Raw genomic sequence first — 22,296 nt, 5'->3', positions numbered from 1 at the left:
TCCTGTGTCATTCTTTCTGGTAATCTCTCAATGTTAGAAAATTATTACCAACGTGGAATAATTTTCATATCCCTCAACAGAGGTAGAGTGACATCAATTTTAAGATAGGAAAACAATATGCAAACATGAAGTGACTCATGCAAAAATCATACATGAATCAGTGATTGATCTTGGACTGATCTAAACCAAAATTTTTTTTTTTTTTTTTTGAGACAGAGTCTTACTTTGTCACCCTCAGTAGAATGCCATGGCGTCTCAGCTCACAGCAACCTCAAACTCTTGGGCTTACGCAATTCTCTTGCCTCAGCCTCCCAAGTAGCTGGGACTACAGGCACCTGCCGCAACGCCCAGCTATTTTTTTTGTTGTAGTTGTCATTGTTTGGCAGGCCTGGGCTGGATTCGAACCCTCCAGCTCCATTGTATGTGGCTGGCACCCTAGCTGCTGAGCTACAGCCACCGAGCCTAAACCAAAACTCCTTTAATAAGATATTCCTGGCTCAGCGCCCCTAGTACAGTGATTACGGTGCCAGCCACAGGCACCGAGGCTGGCGGGTTCAAACCCGGCCTGGGCCAGCTAAACAACAATGATAACTGCAACAAAAAAATAGCCGGGCGTTGTCGTGGGTGCCTATAGTCCCAGCTACTTGGGAGGCTGAGGTAAGCGAATCACTTAAGCCTAAGTGTTTGAGGTTGCTGTGAGCTGTGAAGCTGTAGCACTCTACTGAGGGCAACATAATGGACTCTGTCTCAAAAAAAAAAAAAAAAAGATATTCCTCTTCTCCAATTATAGAAAGGTAGTTAGATTTTACATGGAAATAAATATTTGAGATTATGTAAAATTTTTTCATTCTTTGTTTTCCATTGAGAGGTAGAGAAATGACTTAAGATTGAGGTGTATGTTTTGAATTGGTGACTTAGAATTTAACAGGCAAAGAAGAGATGCAAATTGATTTTGCAACCAACTCAGCTGTACTACATTGTAAACAGGGCAGACTGCTACCCTATAGAGAAAATTGAGACAAAACTGATTATTAACATAGAATTTATGTTTCAAGTAGATATTTAGAGATTATAAATGTTTTTATAAGGTATAAAAAACAAGTTATATGACTTAAAATAGTTAAAGGAAATACCCTATTTAGCATGGACAATATCAGTACAGCAGTCACGTTGTAGATGAAAATAGTCTATGTTTCTATTTTTGTAGACCTCAGCATAAAAATCCTCCGAGAAGACAAAAAATGTCCTGGATCACTGCATATCATCAAATGGTAAGTAATTGGAATTCCACAAAAGTTAAACAACATTATTTTTATCATGTCTAAAATTACCCATAAAATTCATTTGGTGAGATCATTCCCTTAAAATCATTTTTTCTTTCCCTCTTTCTTTTTAAAATAATTTTCTAGAAATTTATAACGATTACTCAATATTATTTTAGATTGTTTTTAAAATAAAATGAACTTGTATAAAGATAAAATATATCGATCAAAATTTTAACATTCATCATATTCGTGTCAGTGTACTAAACATTAACGAGGGCAAAAAAAAAAAAAGATGTGGTTCCTACCTTAAAATTGCTCACATCAACATATTAAAAGATGCCAGGAGTTTTTAAAAAAGATTAATTAATTAAATAGGAAAGGTAAAAAAGTTATCAATTTAATGTGCTTCAAAGCAAAATACGTAAATGAATTCTGTACTCGGAATTTTTTTGGCTTTGCATCTGGTCTGAATTGACATCAAACATTTGTTTCTTGACAGGATTCAAGGTTGTTTTGATGCTTTGGAAAAGAGATACGTAAGAATATTTTAAAATTTACACCAGGATCAAAAACTTGTCTTTTATCCTTTAAAAAAAGAAGTTTAGACTTTTATTTTTTGTTGTGTTTCGCAGTGTAGCAGTGCCTACACTTGTGTTCATAAACCAGTATCTTTTTATTTTGTGTCTTTGTTGTCCCATTGATGTCTCCTTTACATCGATTAGAAATAAAACCCTCACTTTTCTGTTTGACATACTCATATCTTTTTGACCACAGAATTTCCTCTGAAGTCACTGGAAGAGATCCACAGGATGTGGGACAGGGGAGACAAGAATTTGGCATTTAGTGTGTTGAACATGTTCAGAATAGCAGTGATTGAATTTGCAGATATGAAAGGAAAAAATGGACCTGAATAATTGGTTTTTATTCTTAGTTATTTTGGTAACTATGTTTGGTTTATGTATATAACCTATTCCCTTGAAACAGCTAGTCTTGTGCCCTGACTTTTTAAAAAATGTAGCTTAAATTTTAGGTCCATCTCATCTTTCATGCTGCCCAAGACAGCTATGAAAGATGTAAAAACTGGAGGCTCTAGTCCTCATTGAAGAGACAAGCTACAACATATATAAATGAAATTTCTACCACTCTTTTCTCCCCTTTTTCCTAACTGTGGCTTCTTTTTATTCCTTTTCAATTCAAGAAATTCTTAAAGTTTCTTTAAGAAATCTTGAGGCGAGCAAGTCCTACCGTGGATTACTTAGCACATTTATACATTTCTCTTTTCATGCAGTTTTTACTCGTGATTTATTCAACACTGACCCGAGGGACTGAGGGATACAAAGATAAAACAGATGTGAGAAAGAACTTATAAACTATGGGAGAAGATAAGTGATGTTCATATAAAGGGCTGATGATCACCTGTTGCACACTGGCCCAAATGTACCTACTATTAAAATATTGAAATACTTCTGTATCGGTAAACAACTGCTTTTCTGAGACCTCATGTGATCCCCACCAGTATCCTCTTCCTCACCTCACCAGTGTCTGTTTTGGGGTCTCCCTAGACTGGTCTTAAAAACTAGCAACTAAAGGATTAATACGTAGTCCAAAGGTTGTTTCCAGGAACCAGCCTGTAGAGTTAAATTGGCATCCTTTCTAATTGTGAGTACCTATGCCATTGGATTAGGCTTTAAATATTGATTTTTTTCATATCAATTTGATATTTATGTCAGAGATATTTTGACTATCACTCCTATGCAAGTGTAAGTAACCATAACACTCATTAGAAAGGACAAATACCAATCATGTGCAATGGTATGTGTGATCTTTGGGAGAAAAATAGCTTTTGGGCTTTGAAAGCCTTGAGTATTTGGACAAGTTGATAGGGGGAGAAGACCATCACTGGCATAATGAATGAATAGTGCTCATTCTCTTTCCTCCATTCATTTAGCAACCTTTCTTGAGTGTCCATCACTGAGGGGTGGTACAATATAGTTAGAAGCTCCAAGTTTTGGAGTCAAGCGTCTGAAGTGAGTTCCAGTTCTGTCACTTAATACCTTGTGTGACCTTGGGCAAGTAATCTACCTCTTGGTACCTTACTTTCTTTACATATAAAATAGGGATAATAATAGAACCTATCTCTTAGTGTTATTTGAGAAGTAAATGAATTAATAATCTAAATCAATAGTTCACAATAGTTTGTATCAGAATCACCTGAAGGACTTGTTAAAACAGATTACTAAACTCCACCCCAAAATTTCTAATATGACAATTTGCATTTCAAATAAATTCTAGCCGACACTCTGACTGCTAGTCTAGGGGCCATACTTTGACAACCATTAATTTAAAATGTTTAGAACAATGCCTGGTACATAATAAAGACTATGTAAATGTTAAACATCCATTCATTCTTTCTTTATATATTGGTTATTTACTCTGTGCCAGACATCGTTCCTAGGCACTGAATGAGAGTTTCCAGTCTAATAGTCACTTCTTAAATAAATAATTACAATATTAACATAGCAATGTAATGTACAAAGCAATGTAATATACAAAGAGGCAGTTTGATGAATTTTATATTCTTAAATTATTTAAATAAGCATGTATATGTATATATATATATATATGGTTTTTTTTTTGTTTGTTTGTTTGTTTTGAGACTGAGTCTCACTTTATTGCCCTCGGTAGAGTGCCATGGCATAAGAGCTCACAGCAACTTCGAACTCTTGGGCTCAAGCGATCCTCTTGCCTCAGCCTCCAAAGTAGCTGGGACTACAGGCGCCCACCACAACACCTGGCTATTTTTAGAGACAGGGTCTAATCCTTGCTCAGGCTGGTCTCAGACTCCTGGGCTTATGCAATTTACTGACCTCGGCCTCCCATAATGCTACATATTTTTAGAAAATTATTATAAAAACTAGACTACCTAACTTGCCTCCTTATTCCCATTCTCAGCCTCTCACCATTCCAGCCCATTGTTCCACACTATATTCTTTTAGAAACCTGAGTCTGACCATGTAATTCTTTTGCCTAAACATCTTCTAAGGCTTTTAAAATATAGTTTTCAGTCCTTCACATAAACTGCAAGGTCTATATGATCCCTATCTGACTTTCCAAGGCATCACTCTCACTTCTGTATACAAGCCACACAAGAAATCTAGAACATGCCAAATTCTTTTAACCTTTGTACATATGTTCCTTTTGCCTGGAAACTTCTCTCCCCTACTTCATGTACTTTGCCTGGCTAACTCTAATTTATCCTTCAGGTTTCACCTTAAATACTTACTTCCCCAGGGAGGCTTTCCCTGACACACCCCCTCCCCCAGCCTTTAAACAGACATTAAACAGATTGTCCTTCTGTTTAATGTCTCATCATCTGCACTGCTTCTTCATAGTAATTAACACAGTTGTAATGATGTTGATGTAGGTGTCTGTGTTATATTTTTGCATAATGTTGGTCTTCCCTGAGATCAGAGGTCATGTCTATTTTTGAGTGAATGAATGAACTATTAATTAAATAATTAATATTAATTAGAGTTTCACTGTGTGGTCTTAAAACCAATTATATGCAGTAACCAAAATAACCACACAGTGTCAGTAAAGATTTAATTCTTTGATATGAAATCATGGTACTGAAATTTCCCGATTTGTTAACAGTTTTTAAAAAAATGTATCATAGGCTTACTTATATCTCTACCTGTACATTCTAATACTCTTTCAAGCAGAGAGAATGTGTTTGTAGTAGTGTCTATGTAGAGAGTAAGAGTTTTAGAGATGTATCACACTTTTAGATTTTTATGTTAGTAGATTAGTTTCAAAGGGCACACCTTTTTGAGGTACTTGTAGCTTATTTAATTTTTAGTAATAATGATTTATTTTGCCTCTCAAACTTGAATGTAACATTTTGAGAGTAGGGATAGTTAACCTTTTTTGTATTCCTCTCCTTTCCAGCAGAGGCCTATGTGTGTAATAGGCATTCACTTGAGTGAATGAATAATTAGTCCAGTCAACCCTCCATGTCAGAGCATTCAGCATCTGCAGATTCATCCAAACACGGATTGAAAATTATTTAGAAAAATATCTGATAAAACATAACAATACAACGATAAAAATGATACAAATTTTAAAAGGTGTTATAACTATTACATTGTGTTTGGCATTATAAGTAATCTAGAGTTGTATAGCCGAACTTATTACACATGTGTACAGGTATCAAAATATCACGTGTACTCCCCCAAACATGTATAACTGTTATATATCAATTAACAAATGATAGGAAAGAATCAATTTTTAAGTATCTAGGAAACATTTTAATAATACAAAAAGTTAGTATGAAATAGTTAATATACATATATTTTTAAAATACAATTAATTTTGACCAAAAAAGTACAGTTGACCATTGAACAACTGTGTGGGTCCTCTTATACATACATATGATTTCACTGGGCTCTGATTTTGGTATATGCAGGGGGTCCTGCAACCAGTCCACCCTGAGAACCTCTCTAAAGTAATATTTTAATTAACCTCCATTGAAAATAACAATAATGAAAGTGCAAGTATAATAACAATAGTTTTTTTCTTTCTCTTAAAGCTACACATGGCAGTACTTACAGTAAGTATACATTTAAAGACTAAGTCTCTGTCTCTGCTTACATTGTCTTCAGGCAAGTGAAACATTAAAATAGTATGCTCTCATTTCCTCCCTGACTTTATCTATGTTATGACATTTTGGAATTAAAAAATAATGACTATCAGAAGTTTAATAAAAGATTACAAACTATGTATTTCTTTGGTATATTATCATACATGGGAAAATTAAATCCAATATACTATTTGTTTCATCTATTGGCTCTCAAGATTTCTTTTTTTTTTTTTGAGACAGAGTCTCATTATGTTGCCCTGGGTAGAGTGCAGTGGAGTCAAAGCTCACAGCAACCTCAAACTCTTGGGCTGAAGCGATTCTCTTGCCTCCGCCTCCAAAGTAGCTAGGACTACAAGCACCCACAATGCCCAGCTAGATTTCATTTTTTTAGTTACTTAACAGACTCAAAGATTTTTGGTTTTGAAGTTTTGTAGACTTTTTTTTTTTTGGCCGAGGCTGGGCTTGAACCCGCCACCTTTGGCATATGAGGTTGGCGCCCTACTCCTTTGAGCCATAGGTGCCGCCTGAAGTTTTGTAGACTCTTAAAAAAAATTTTTGTGAGGGGCGGAGCAAGATGGCAGCCGAGTAACAGCTTCCTTGCATCTGGGCACCGTGAGTCTGGGGAGATAGGACTTCAGGCATCTCTGGCTGGTGGGAACTGCCTATCATCACTCCTATGAGGATACAGGGAGTCAGCGAGAGACTTCTGGACCCCAAGAGGAGGACTAAAACCGTGGAAAACCGGCAAGTGGTCGCGTGTGTTCAATCCGTCTAAACCCGCCCACAACTGTAAGTTCAGTAGCAGCGAGACTGCAAACCAGAAAGGCCTTACCTGTGAACTGTTTTGATGTCCTTGGACTTGGCACTGAGTTGAACTGCCTTGGGGAAGGCCTGAGCGGGAGTGTGGAAAACTTTGGCCATTGTCTAGGGCCCCAGTCTGAGCCGCTGAGCCAGACAGAGCTAATAGTGTTTGGCGGTGGGTCACACGGATCCATTGTCAGTGATCTGCCCCGGCAAGCTCCGCCCTCAGGGTCACAGAGCTAGAAACGGGTGGGAGCTGGTAACCCAGCAACCAAGTAGCCTAAGGGTGGGGTCTGAGCCGCCTTGCAGCCCTAACCCTCAGGGGCAGAGTGAGACCAGTTTTGGCACACTGGGTAAGTGGATAGCCACTTCAGCAGCGATTCCAGCGAGAAAGCTGGGAAAGCTTCTGTTCAGCAAGTTTACAAGTTCAAAGTGCCTTTTAAGTAGGCCGAAGAGAGATTTAGGGTGTCTACCTGCTGGGGTTTGAGAAATCAGCAGCCTCCAGTCGTATCAGAACTGTGACTAACATCTCATACCCCAGAAGACCACGTGCTGCCCAAACAATATTCAACAACATATACATACTGCTTTGTTTTTGGTTGTGTATTTTTTTCTTTTTTTTTTTTTTGTTTGGTTGTTTTTTTTGTTTGTTTATTTTGACGTTGCCGATGTTCTTTTGTTTTTTTAATTTCAATCTTTTCCACACAGATCCCTTTTTCTTTCTCAATTTTCCTAGTTTAATTATAATTTCCCATTGCTGCCTTTTTTAATAACTTCAACTTCATTTTTGCTAGTGTTTCTACCGATATCATTTGGTTTTTCACCCAATTTTATCCCTGTAAAGTTTTCTGTTTGCTTGTTTTGGTTTGATTTATAGCATTTTTGTCTTTCCTCTCTACTTGGTGGAGGTGGGGTACTGTGTCTGACCAGGTTAGCAAAGAGCTGCTGACCTCAAGGGAACCACGCAACTGGGCACCCCCAGAAGGTGGGGTTTTTTAAGGTTGTGTCAAAGTACCCTACTGTACACCTATATTGCCCTGTCTCCCTCTTTCTGTGCCTCTCTTCTTTTTGTCAATATTCCTTATACCCACCCCCTCTCCTTTCTCTATCTTTCTTTTTTTCTTATCACTCGGTCCTCCTTTCTTTCATCCCCTTTTTTTTGCTCTTCAACCTTCTCACCCTTCTGGTCCTGTAACCCTTAGTCCACAGGCACAAGAACTTAAAGAGCAAGAGGAAGTGAAAGGAAAATTAGGGCAAGGAAACAGATAAAAGAAATCACTCATGAGGAAGAATCAGCAGAAAACTCCAAGCAACATGAAGAACCAGTCTAGCACAACCCCACCAAGGGACCATGAGGTAGCTACTGCAGATGATTCCACCAGTATAGAAATGTTAGGAATGACAGAAAGGGAATTTAGAATACACATGTTGAAAACAATGAAAGAAATGATGGAAACAATGAAGGAAATTGCTAATAAAGTGGAAAATAACCAAAAGGAAATCCAAAAACAGAATCAAATAAGAGATGAACGATATGAAGAATATAAAAAGGATATAGCAGACCTGAAGGAACTGAAACAGTCAATTAGGGAACTTAAAGATGCAATGGAAAGTATCAGCAACAGGTTAGACCATGCAGAAGAAAGAATTTCAGAGGTAGAAGACAAAGTTCTTGAGATAACTCAGTAAAAGAGGCAGAAAAGAAGAGAGAGAAAGCAGAATGTTCACTGTCAGAATTATGGGACTTTATGAAGCGTTCCAACATACGAGTTATAGGAATTCCAGAAGGGGAAGAAAAATGCCCCAGAGGAATGGAAGCCATACTAGAGAATATTATAAAAGAAAATTTCCCAAACATCACCAAAGATTCTGACACACTGCTTTCAGAGGGATATCGGACCCCAGGTCGCCTCAACTCTAACTGAGCTTCTCCAAGACACATTGTGATGAACCTGTCCAAAGTCAAGACACAAGAAAAGATTCTGCAAGCTGCCAGGAGTAAGCGCCAGTTGACCTACAGGGGCAAATCCATCAGAGTTACCGCAGACTTCTCTAATGAAACTTTCCAAGCAAGAAGACAATGGTCATCTACCTTTAATCTACTTAAACAGAACAATTTTCAGCCCAGAATTCTGTACCCTGCTAAGCTAAGCTTCAAAATTGACGGAGAAATCAAATCATTTACGGATATACAAACATTGAGGAAATTTGCCACAACAAGACCAGCTCTACAGGAAATACTTCAACCTGTTCTGCACACTGACCACCACAATGCATCAGCAGCAAAGTAAGAACTCAGAAATCAAAGGACAGAACCTAACCTCCACACTGATGCAAAAGATAAAACTAAGCAATGGACTCTCACCAAATAAGACGAATAGAATACTACCATACTTATCAATTATCTCAATAAATGTTAATGGCTTGAATTCCCCACTGAAGAGACATAGATTGGCTGACTGGATTAAAAAACACAAGCCATCCATTTGCTGTCTGCAAGAAACACACCTGGCTTCAAAAGACAAATTAAAGCTCCGAGTCAAGGGTTGGAAGACAATTTTTCAGGCAAATGGAATTCAGAAGAAAAGAGGAGTTGCAATCTTATTTTCAGATACATGTGGATTTAAAGCAACTAAAGTCAAAAAAGACAAAGATGGTCACTTTATATTGGTCAAGGGAAAACTACAACAAGAAGACATTTCAATTCTAAATATTTATGCACCCAATTTAAATGCTCCCAGATTCTTGAAACAGACCTTACTCAGTCTGAGCAATATGATATCTGATAATACCATCATAACAGGGGACTTTAACACACCTCTTACAGAGCTGGACAGATCCTCTAAACAGAAATTAAAGAAAGATGTAAGAGATTTAAATGAGACCCTAGAACAATTATGCTTGATAGACGTATATAGAACACTCCACCCCAAAGATAAAGAATATACATTCTTCTCATCACCCCATGGAACATTCTCCAAAATTGATCATATCCTGGGACACAAAACAAATATCAACAGAATCAAAAGAATTGAAATTTTACCTTGTATCTTTTCAGACCATAAGGCACTAAAGGTGGAACTCAACTCTAACAAAAATGCTCAACCCCACCCAAAGGCATGGAAATTAAACAGTCTTCTGTTGAATAACAGATGGGTGAAGGAAGAAATAAAACAGGAAATCATTAACTTCCTTGAGCATAACAACAATGAAGACACAAGCTACCAAAACCTGTGGGATACTGCAAAAGCAGTTTTGAGAGGAAAATTCATCGCTTTAGATGCCTACATTCGAAAAACAGAAAGAGAGCACATCAACAATCTCACAAGAGATCTTATGGAATTGGAAAAAGAAGAACAATCTAAGCCTAAACTCAGTAGAAGAAAAGAAATATCCAAAATCAAATCAGAGATCAATGAAATTGAAAACAAAAGAATCATTCAGAAAATTAATGAAACAAGGAGTTGGTTTTTTGAAAAAATAAATAAAATAGATAAACCATTGGCCAGACTAACTAGAAATAGAAAAGTAAAATCTCTAATAACCTCAATCAGAAACGATAAAGGGGAAATAACAACTGATCCGACAGAGATACAAGAGATCATCTCTGAATACTACCAGAAACTCTATGCCCAGAATTTTGACAATGTGAAGGAAATGGATCAATATTTGGAATCACACCCTCTCCCTAGACTTAGCCAGGAAGAAATAGACCTCCTGAACAGACCAATTTCAAGCACTGAGATCAAAGAAACAATAAAAAAGCTTCCAACTAAAAAATGCCCTGGTCCAGATGGCTTCACTCCAGAATTCTATCAAACCTTCAAGGAAGAGCTTATTCCTGTACTGCAGAAATTATTCCAAAAAACTGAGGAAGAAGGAATCTTCCCCAACACATTCTATGAAGCAAACATCACCCTGATACCAAAACCAGGAGAAGACCCAAGCAAAAAGGAGAATTTCAGACCAATCTCACTCATGAATATAGACGGAAAAATTCTCAACAAAATCCTAGCCAATAGATTACAGCTTATCATCAAAAAAGTCATTCATCATGATCAAGTAGGCTTCATCCCAGGGATGCAAGGCTGGTTTAACATACGCAAGTCCATAAACGTTATCCACCATATTAACAGAGGCAAAAATAAAAATCATATGATCCTCTCAATAGATGCAGAAAAAGCATTTGATAAAATCCAGCATCCTTTTCTAATTAGAACACTGAAGAGTATAGGCATAGGTGGCACATTTCTAAAACTGATTGAAGCTATCTATGACAAACCCACAGCCAATATTTTACTGAATGGAGTAAAACTGAAAGCTTTTCCTCTTAGAACTGGAACCAGACAAGGTTGTCCTCTGTCACCTTTACTATCCAACATAGTGCTGGAAGTTCTAGCCAATACAATTAGGCAAGACAAGGAAATAAAGGGAATCCAAATGGGAGCAGAGGAGGTCAAACTCTCCCTCTTTGCTGACGACATGATCTTATACTTAGAGAACCCCAGAGACTCAACCACAAGACTCCTAGAAGTCATCAAAAAATACAGTAATGTTTCAGGATATAAAATCAATGTCCACAAGTCAGTAGCCTTTGTATACACCAATAACAGTCAAGATGAGAAGCTAATTAAGGACACAACTCCCTTCACCATAGTCTCAAAGAAAATAAAATACCTAGGAATATACCTAACGAAGGAGGTGAAGGACCTCTATAAAGAAAACTATGAAATCCTCAGAAAGGAAATAGCAGAGGATATTAACAAATGGAAGAACATACCATGCTCATGGATGGGAAGAATTAACATTGTTAAAATGTCTATACTTCCCAAAGCAATCTACCTATTCAATGCCATTCCTATCAAAGTACCTACATCGTACTTTCAAGATTTGGAAAAAATGATTCTGCGTTTTGTATGGAACCAGAAAAAACCCCGTATAGCTAAGGCAGTTTTTAGTAACAAAAATAAAGCAGGGGGCATCAGCATACCAGATTTTAGTCTGTACTACAAAGCCATAGTGGTCAAGACAGCATGGTACTGGCACAAAAACAGAGACATAGACAGTTGGAATCGAATTGAACACCAAGAAATGAAACTAACATCTTACAACCAGCTAATCTTTGATAAACCAAACAAGAACTTACCTTGGGGGAAAGACTCCCTATTCAATAAATGGTGTTGGGAGAACTGGATGTCTACATGTAAAAGACTGAAACTGGACCCACACCTTTCCCCACTCACAAAAATTGATTCAAGATGGATAAAGGACTTAAACTTAAGGCATGAAACAATAAAAATCCTCCAAGAAAGCATAGGAAAAACACTGGAAGATATTCGCCTGGGGGAAGACTTCATGAAGAAGACTGCCATGGCAATTGCAACAACAACAAAAATAAACAAATGGGACTTCATTAAACTGAAAAGCTTCTGTACAGCTAAGGACACAATAACCAAAGCAAAGAGACAACCTACACAATGGGAAAGGATATTTGCATATTTTCAGTCAGACAAAAGCTTGATAACCAGGATCTATAGAGAACTCAAATTAATCCACATGAAAAAAGCCAACAATCCCTTATATCAATGGGCAAGAGACATGAATAGAACTTTCTCTAAAGACGACAGACAAATGGCTAACAAACACATGAAAAAATGTTCATCATCTCTATATATTAGAGAAATGCAAATCAAAACAACCCTGAGATATCATCTAACCCCAGTGAGAATGGCCCACATCACAAAATCTCAAAACTGCAGATGCTGGCGTGGATGTGGAGAGAAGGGAACACTTTTACACTGCTGGTGGGACTGCAAACTAGTACAACCTTTCTGGAAGGAAGTATGGAGAAACCTCAAAGCCCTCAACCTAGACCTCCCATTCGATCCTGCAATCCCATTACTGGGCATCTACCCAGAAGGAAAAAAATCCTTTTATCATAAGGACACTTGTACTAGACTGTTTATTGCAGCTCAATTTACCGTTGCCAAAATGTGGAAACAGCCTAAATGCCCACCAACCCAGGAACGGATTAACAAGCTGTGGTATATGTATACCATGGAATACTATTCAGCCATTAAAAAAAATGGAGACTTTACATCTTTCGTATTAACCTGGATGGACGTGGAAGACATTATTCTTAGTAAAGCATCACAAGAATGGAGAAGCATGAATCCTATGTACTCAATCTTGATATGAGGACAATTAATGACAATTAAGGTTATGAGGGGGGGAAGCAGAAAGAGGGACAGAGGGAGGAGGGTGGGGCCTTAGTGTGTGTCACACTTTATGGGGGCAAGACATGATTGCAAGAGGGACTTTACCTAACAATTGCAATCAGTGTAACTGGCTTATTGTACCCTCAATGAATCCCCAACAATTAAAAAAATAAAATAAAATAAAATAAAAAATTTTTGTATACCTCTGAGTATATTGTGATGTATGTGTTTAAGAATAGAAAATGAGAAGATACCATTTAGAGTCTTAGAAACATGATTTATTTAAAAATTTTAAATCATAACAAATTATTTAGAGTTGACTTTTATTCAGCATTCATATAATAGTCTATAGACTTTGTTTACAAAATAAAAGTATATCTTTTCTCTAGCTTGAAATATATTTCAGTAATTAAAAGAACATAAATCAAACTCTTTATAGAGGAAAAATACATTCCATGAGGAGTAATCTAGTAAGTTTCAGAAATGAAATGCTGTTTATTTTCCCTTAGCTTTACGCAAATCCCAAGGAACCTGAGGTAAGAAGACACACATATAGGTGGGCAGTATGTGTGTGTATATATATATATATATATATATATTTAGTATAAATATATGTTATATTTAAATATGTTTACCTGAGTTGAGGCCATAGATTGTTACTAGACTACTGTATGAGCAAAGGAACTCATAGTGAACTCTTTCAATACATTTTATTATAAAATTTCATTATCATGAAATTTTCAAAAACTTTCTATGAGTATTGAGAGAAAAAAAGCATTGAGTAGAACTGAGCCTATTCCCTAACAAGTTAACATTAAGACTCTCTCTCTTTTTTTTTTTTTTTTTTTTTTTAGAGACAGAGTCTCACTTTGTTGCCCTTGGTAGAGTGCCATAGCGTCACAGCTCACAGCAACCTCCAACTCCTGGGCTTAGGTGATTCTCTTGCCTCAGCCTCCTGAGTAGCTGGGACTACAGGCGCCCACCACAACACCGGGCTATTTTTTTGTTGCAGTTTGGCCGGGGCCAGGTTTGAACCCACCACCCTCGGTATGTGGGACTGGCGCCCTACTCATTGAGCCAGAGGCGCTGCCCAACATTAAGACTCTTTTAATGTGCAAATGTATAAGATCACATTTGATTATTATTTATTTTAACAGCTTCTGAATCCTTTCAGTTATTGGCTTTTTGGAAAAATAAATGAAATATGGCACAATTCCATACTTTTTTTGCCAACGATATTCTCTCCTTTTTGAAGTTTTCATAGATTTTCAGAGCTTCATCCTTTTACTTCTCTCTCTAGATTTCTTCCCTCTGCTTAGTGAATCCTACTCATTTTCAAGGCCAATTTATATTCAAGTCTTTCATGAAAGCCTTTTTGGCTATTTTAGCTACACTAACTTGTCTAAATTCCTTTTCTAGAAGAACTTCACAATTTAACACTCTCAATTGATTTATGTAGATTACTTTATCCCTCCTAAGCAGATTGTGAATTCTTGTGGACAAGAGTCTTGTCTTGTTTTCTCTGTGTATCTACCGGAGTGAATATCAGCCCTGGTCACCTAATAGTTACCTGTGCCACTTTGTATGGTGGCTGTGACTGTGGCCCAGAAATGGAAGGAGAATCCTTTTGTTCTTCTCATTCTATCTGTGTCTTCCTCCTCTCTTTCTTTCCTTTTACTTTGCTTTCAATTTTCCTTCTCCAAGCCTATGGATTTAGGCTAATGGTGGTATTGAAGATTAAATTAAATGTTTTTTAGCTCTTAATATTCTTTCTTTGTATAATAACACATAGCTGTTTAAGCAAGGGAAAAGAAAATTGTATATAGGTGGTAGCAGTTCACCAATGCCCAAACTAGTTCTATGTCTTTTTATCTTTGCTGCTTATTTAGTTTTGAAATATTTTTTTCTCCAGTAGCTTTGAGAGGAAGTTTCCCAAACTAAAACCTCCCAATAAATTGTTAATAATAGGTATTTTTCTTAGGGCATTGTTTATCATGTTTTCTTCTGCATGCAAAACTCCTAGTTTGAAACTATTGGTTTTTGGGGTAGTGAAATTTTTTTTTTTCTCACATAAATTGGATTTAATTTTGACCAAAGTAACGTTACTTGAACATTAATTTTTAATTCAACTTGTTAATATGTTGTTCAGGATATTGCATCCTCATTTATAAGTGAAATATGTTTGTAATTTCCATTTATAATATTTTTTTTCCAATTTTAATATCAGGTATATCTACATGAAGTAGAATGATTTTGAAATAGTTTTTCTTTTTCTATTGTCTATAAAATTTGGCATGATCTGTTTTTTGAAATTATCTTTTATTTTTATTTATAAATATTAGTTGTCTATTTTTTGAGACTTTGGAAAAAAAATAAGTTAACTGATGGCTCCATACTGAACCTCAGAGTCAAAGCATTCTATGATAGACATACTGTTATCTGACAATGTGAATGTTACTTTTTTTGCATTATTATTATTGCTCAATATTTCTTTGCAGCAATCGTCAGATTACTTTTCTGAATGTATTTATCTTCATTCTTTCTTTATGAGGTTTTCATTTCTAGTCCTTATCTCAAACATTGTTATTGTTATTAAAATTTAAACCTTTTTAATTTTGTGAAGGCAAAAAGTGGAAACCAAATAAACACATGTATATGTATAGAGAAAAAAAAAGTTGAGGAAAATGGGAAAACACAGACAAGCATAAAGGAAGACATTAAAATGATCTATAATCCATGTATATTAGTTTGCTACGGATGCTGTTACGAAGTATCACAAACTGGCTGAAATAAAAGAAATTTCTTGTCTTATAGTCTGCAGACTGGAAGTCCAAATTCAAAGTGCTGGCAGGGTTGGCTCCTTTGGAGGGTTGTTGGGGTAGTGAAATTCTGAGCAAAGTGAACTTAACTGAGTTTTTCTCTTATCATATGTGTATGGTTGTTGTTAATCTACAAATTTCAATTTAGTATTGAGTACATGGGATGCTTGATTTTTTCCATTCTTGTGATACTTAGGAGGTGTTCTCCAAATTCATTGAAGTTGTAAAAAATATCCATCTTTTTTATGGCTAACTAGTATTTCATGGTATACATATACCACAATTTATTAATCCATTCGTGTGATGAAGGCCATTTGGGTTGTTTCCACATCTTTGCAATTGTGAATGAGGCTGCTGTAAACACCTGAGTGCAAATATTCTTATGATAAAATGACTTTTTTTTCTTTTGGGTAGATACTTAACAATGAGATTGCAGGATCAAATGAAAGGTCTATTTTTAGTTCTTTGAGGACTCTTCCATATTTCCTTTCGTAAAGGCTATACTAATTTGCGGTCCCACCCACAGTGCATGAGTGTTCCCTTTTCTCCACACCCAACAGTCAATTTTAATAGACTGCTTCAGGAACTGAATTATAAGTGGTTGCTGTTTCTAGTTACAATATACTTTTAGAGAGTTTGTTAAAATATAAAATCTTTGTAAAATGAAATCCTAATTGATCATGAACTCTATCCTGGCTGAATATTTATTCATTCAGCAAATATTAAGTGGGTTCCTTTTATGTGCCTAGCACTGTTGAAGGCAAAAAAAAAAAAAACAACCCAGGAGGGAATGGGATAGAAAAGGTCCCTGCTCTCTAGCAGCTTACATTCCTATGAGGGAGGATAAACAGTAAATAATGAAAATTAGTACAAATAGTTTCAGATACAGTGCAATGAAGAAAATTTTAAAACGTGCTGTGCTGGAGAGTGCTGAAATAGAAAATGAAGGAGGAATTGGACTGCTGTGTTATGTTGGGCAGTCCCTAAAAGGCCTCCCTGAGGGGCCAGAATTTGAGCTGAGACAGAATGACCTGAAGGTGTCAGAATGCCCAGGTCTGTGAGGAGCAATGCATGTGAAAGGCTGAGAAATACAGTATTTCAGAGTGTTGGCTACATGAGAATGAACTGAAAGCATTCAAGGCAGTGCCTAAATATTATTATCATAAACTGGAGACAGCATGTTCCAGAGTATAGCTGTGCAAAGGCCCTACGACAGGAAGAAATCGTGGGTGTTTGTGGGCAGAATTGGTGATATCAGTACAAGGGTGAAAACTGGTCAAAGATACGGCCAGAGAGGGAGGCAGGAAACAGATGAGTAGGGCCTTCTGGATTAAATTAGTGTTGGGATTTTATTCTAAGAGCAATGGAGAGCCATTAGGGTTTTTCTTTTTTTCTTTTTTCTATTATTACTATTTTTTTTTTTTTTTTTTTTTTTGAGGCAGAGTCTCAAGCTGTTGCCCTGGGTAGAGTGCCATGGCATCACAGTTCACAGCAACCTCCAACTCTTGGGCATAAGTGATTCTCTTACCTCGGCCTCCCAAGTAGCTGGGACTACAGGCGCCTGCCACAATGCCCGGCTATTTTCGTTGTTGTTGCAATTGTCATTGTTGTTTTAGCTGGCCCAGGCCAGTTCGAAACTGCCAGCCTCGGTGTATGTGGCCAGTGCCCTACCCACTGAGCTACTGGCACTGCCCCCATTGGGGGTGTTAAAGCAAAGGAGTGACATGGTCTGATGTGTATTTTTCAAAAACTTGTTTTGGCTATAGAACAGAGAATAAGTGTCAGATGTTATTCTCTTTGAATATAAACCTGAAAAGTCTTTTAGTGGATTGGAATGTGCAGGGAGAAGGAAAGGCTACATATGTTAATGTTGCTTTGGTCTAAGAAAGTGAATATATTTAATATGATCAATAGAAACTGTCAATGAGTAGTTTAAAGGTTTATTTTTATTATGCAACACATTAGTCTAAAAAGCGACTTAGGAAGTGTTTAGAAGAAAATATACTTTCCTTAATAGAGTCAGATTTTAAGGATCATCATAGAACAGTTATAAACTTAACTCTTTTATTAGTTGCTTCAAGGATCACATAATAAAGTGTAAATAAAATGATATCAATTACCAAAGGAGCTATCCTTGACAAAATTTATATATATATATATAAATATATATATAATACATGTATATAATACATATATATGTATATGTAGCTCAGAGCATTAAAAAAGCTAGAGTTGCCTGAGAAACAAAGACAGGCAGAAAGAATAGGCATTGTGTGCTTGACAGGGCAATTATACCCAGCTTTGGCTAAGAGCAAACTCTGCCTCCAGCCTATGTGGAGTGAAGCTGCTGCCATAAGCATCTGGGCATCTCTAATTTCACATGTCTTTCCTACCATATTCACAAAGCAGCCTTCTGAACTTTGATTTCTCAAGTAGATTGTCTTATTGGAAAAAATACTTTTCTCTAAAAATTAACCCCATTATAAATCGGTCTCCTCCTGCAGGGATGGGGACCCTACTGCCTTAAGACAAAATGTGGCCTTCTGGGTCCTTAAGTGTGGCCTTTTGATGGAATCCAAATTTTGCAGAACAAATCCTTTTATTAAAAGAGGTGCAACCAAGAAAGATGAAGCTTTTCTTGCCTCTTTTGGTGCTTAAAAAAGAATCTTGAAGTCAGAAGGCTGCAGGTTCCCCACTCCTGCTGAATGAGCCAATTTTCCCAGGACCTGTTCACCTGTGACTAAGTTACATGTTAAAGTTTAAGATCAGCACAGTTGGGAGACTAAATCTTAGAGAAGGTAACAGGAACACTGAGACTTTTTCTGATCAATCTAGCATTCTTATTCTCACATTGTCAAGGATCATACATTGTCAAGGATCATACACTGAACCAGATGAATGAGGCGCATTTTTTTTTTTTTTAATGATTTAAGCTAATACCCTTTACCTGTCTTTAGCACCTTCTCCAGTTCTGTGGACAAACTGTATAACATATTTGGGACAAACACTTGCTTTAACTGCTAGACAATATGTATATATTTTTTGAGACAGAGTCTTCCTCTGATGTCCCATGTAGAGTGTAGTGGTATTAATCATACCTCATTGCAACCTTAAACTCCTGGGCTCAAGTGATCCTTCTGATCCTCCTGCCTTAGCCTTCTTCCTAGGTAGCAGGGACTACAGGCACACCCATCATGCACAGTTAATTTTTCTAATTTCTTTTAGAAATGAGGGTCTCACTCTTGCTCAGGCTGGTCTCAAATTCCTGACCTCAAGCCATCTTCCCACATTCCCTCCTAGAGTGATAGGATTATAAGCATGAGCCACCAAGCCCAACCTAAGACAGTCACTTTATTTTAAATGGAGTATGTCTCATATGAGGAAATTTGTCCCTTTTATTTCTAGCTTTCTTTACAGTGAGGAGAGCACATAGCTGTAGTATCTAGTTTTTAGTGTAGGATTGAAAAAATAAGGCTTAATATTGTAGACCCATGTTCCTTTTCTAATTCTTCTAATTTTTCTGTTGACTTTCCTGTCTTCCCCAAATTACTGCGTGGCATCTTAATAACTCCCATGGCTCCTACTTCTTCCCCTCTGTAATTTTAAAGAAGCAAGGGTGATCTCTCACCTGCTTAAAACTCTTCACTAGACTTCTGGTTTACTTAGAATAAAATTCAAACCCCTTACCATGGTCAATAAGGCCTCTACAACGTCATCTACCTTGTCCCCTTTGCTCACTCATCTTTAGCCACTTCGCCTCCTCTCTGATCTTGGAAGAGGCATCCCTCCCCTCTTTAGAGCCTTTGTATTGCTATTTCCTCTGCCCAAGGCACCCCAGCCCCCAGATGTGCACATTGCTGGCTGCTCTTAAGGTTCAGCTCAAGCATCACCTCTTCAGCAAGGCCTTCCTTGGCCCTTCCAAACCAAATTGCCACTTCTCTCCTTCATGTTTTTTTGTTTTTTTTTTTTTAGAGACAGAGTCTCACTTTGTCGCCCTTGGTAGAGTGCCATGTAAATAGCCTCAAACTCTTGGGCTTAAGTGATTCTCTTGCCTCAGCCTCCCAAGTAGCTGGGACTACAGGCGCCTGCCACAGCACCCAGCAATTTTTGTTGTTGTTGTTGCAGTTCTCATTGTTGTTTTAGCTGGCCCAGGCTGGTTCGAAACTGCCAGCCTCTTGGGCTTAGGTGATTCTCTTACCTCAGCCTCCCGAGGAGCTGGGACTATAGGCTCCTTCATATATTCCTTATTGCAGCATCTGTTGCTTCTTATTCACAGCACTTACACTATCTGAACTTATTTTATTTGTTTACTTATTTATTGACTATCTCCCCAACAAGACTGTATATTCCAAAAAAAGTAGGGACCTTTTCTGTCCTATTCACCACTGTGATTCCAGTGCCTGGCCCAAAGTAGACCTTCACTAAAATATTTGTTACATGAACAAATGGTTTTTTGACTGGTTCCACTGTCATTTGCATAGTTAGTTGGGTTGCTTCACCCTGTGCCTTAGTTTTCCCAGCTTTAAGATGATAATTTCAATATTTGCCATCTAACTCTTTTTTAGCATAGAGAAAAACTAAGTTGTGTTTGTATTTAGAAATATTACTGCTGACTAGTGTAATGCTGTGAAATAAACAGATGTGTAGGAAGTGGTTATATGAAGAAAATGTTCCTTGATTATTATCTTGATTATTATCAGGTAAGATTCTAGATTTCTTTTCTAAATTAATTTCTTTCTGTATTCCTTTTGGTTTTTCTAGAAAGTGACTGAAATATACCAGTTCAAATTCAAATACACAAAAGAAGGAGCCATCATGGATTTTGACAGGTAGAATCTAACTGTTTAATGAACACAAGAAATAGGATTGAGGTAAACATAAGTTTCTTGAGGCTGGAGAAAGGTCTTATACTTCTTTTGTAATTTCCCCACAAACCCTACTATATATAAGAACCCTACTATATATAAAAAGAGGCTGTAGTAATTGTTTAAATCCCTGAAATCCTTAGACTAGGCTAGTGGGAATAGGGCAATGTTGGGCAGCATAGCAGTAGAAATTCTATTAATAAGGCTGTCTGAGTGGTAGTTATTGAAGAACTCCATAAGGCTCTGTTTAGTCATTAATCTGAAGTTTCTCACTGCTATGCCAAGATATTGATTGTCTCCACCTTTAATATAGCCAGAGTGGGCCTGGGGTAGATAAAGCACCTGCACTGTTTGCCTACATGCACAAATATTCTCATCTGCTTACTCCAGAATGTCATACAAATGCCATTTTCTATGTGTTTGCCTTTATGGAAAAGAGTGGAAAGCCTTGCCGTTTCTTATCACGTCTGAAACTCATGTTTTAGATACACTAATGGGTTCAATAGCAAAGACAATGTTCGCTGTGCAGATGGAGATGTTTTATTGAAGAGCATCATTTATTTTTCTCTCAGTACCTTTAGGATTCAGATCAGCCAGGGGGCATAAAGAGCTGAGTATTGATAATGAGATGTCATAGTAGCGAAAGGTGCAGGGATGGTGAGAAGCCCTGGATAATAGAAGATAAGGGGGATGGGTGTCCCTGAAAGGAATGACTCTGAAAAGAAATGTGGCCTAATTCTTTCTATCTGTCTATCTATCTCACTTTGTCACCCTCGGTAGAGTGCTGTTGTGTCACAGCTCACAGCAAGCTCAAACTCTTGAGCTTAAGCTATTGTCTTGTCTCAGCCACCCAAGTAGCTGGGACTACAGGCGCCAGCCAGAACATCCAGCTATTTTTAGAGACGAGGTCTTGCTCTGGCTCAGGCTGATTTTGAACTCGTGAGCTCAGGCAATCTACCTGCCTCAGCGTCCCAGAGTGCTAGGATTACAGGTGTGAGCCACTGCACCTGGCCTCTGCCTAATTCTTATCATTTACCGTGAGCATGAGGATTTGTAAAACCTACAGACAATACTAAGATCTGAAGAGAAAGTCACTTCCAAAAATGGGAATTAAAATATTATTCACCATTAGCTAACATGCAAGTGTATGTTTTTTAGCTTATACGGCACTTTGTATAAATTTTTTGTCACACATAAAACAGTTGGCTTTTACTCGCCAAAACTCAAATTTAATTACTACTGATGACCAGATTAATCTCTTGTTTTGAAGGCACATATGCCAAAAGAAAATAGAAATGGCTGAATCTTTTACATACTAAGGAGGAGAGAAGATAGTGCAGATTACTCATTTCCTAGAAAACAAAGGTTGGCATTTGCTTAAATGAGAGTCCTGGATATGATTTCACTGATGTATCCCAGAGGATCCCAGGAGTTACATGGCCATTCACTCTGGTTACTTATTTTCAAATTGGTTAAATCTTCGTAGACAAAACTTTAAGTTGTTGAAATTGAAAAAGGAGCTAATATATTCACTTAATAAATGTTTGCTTTATGAATTCACACTGCCTCCAAAGATCAGTTGATTTATTGAGTGCTTACTTTGTGCAATACAGTGGGAAAATATACTGTTGTAGTAGTCTTCCCCCAGAAACTACTCACACATGTGAAGCAAATTAGGGAAGAAAACTT

The 22,296-nt window shown here is 37.2% G+C and overlaps 1 protein-coding gene across 13 annotated transcripts in view; it reads left to right on the top strand.

Moving 5' to 3' along the window:
* Nucleotides 1-22,296, top strand: part of HORMAD2 (HORMA domain containing 2) — a 144,770-nt gene that overhangs the window by 43,521 nt on the left and 78,953 nt on the right. For 11 of the 13 annotated variants that reach the window (XR_008379507.1, XM_053588007.1, XM_053588006.1 and 8 more), the window contains 5 exons: nucleotides 1,208-1,271; nucleotides 1,765-1,801; nucleotides 5,854-5,874; nucleotides 13,433-13,459; nucleotides 20,504-20,571. Coding sequence is in view for 12 of the 13 variants with exons in the window: in XM_053588007.1 (XP_053443982.1) it covers nucleotides 1,208-1,271; nucleotides 1,765-1,801; nucleotides 5,854-5,874; nucleotides 13,433-13,459; nucleotides 20,504-20,571 (217 nt within the window). In the remaining variant the exon portion in view is untranslated. The remainder of the gene's footprint in view (nucleotides 1-1,207; nucleotides 1,272-1,764; nucleotides 1,802-5,853; nucleotides 5,875-13,432; nucleotides 13,460-20,503; nucleotides 20,572-22,296) is intronic. The other 2 variants (XM_053588014.1, XM_053588013.1) reach the window with 1 other exon arrangement.

This window comes from Nycticebus coucang, chromosome 4, assembly GCF_027406575.1.
Source record: "Nycticebus coucang isolate mNycCou1 chromosome 4, mNycCou1.pri, whole genome shotgun sequence".
NCBI classification, from domain to species: domain Eukaryota; kingdom Metazoa; phylum Chordata; class Mammalia; order Primates; family Lorisidae; genus Nycticebus; species Nycticebus coucang.
Note: the sequence above shows the minus strand (reverse complement) of the source record. Positions and strands in the feature narration are given on the sequence as shown.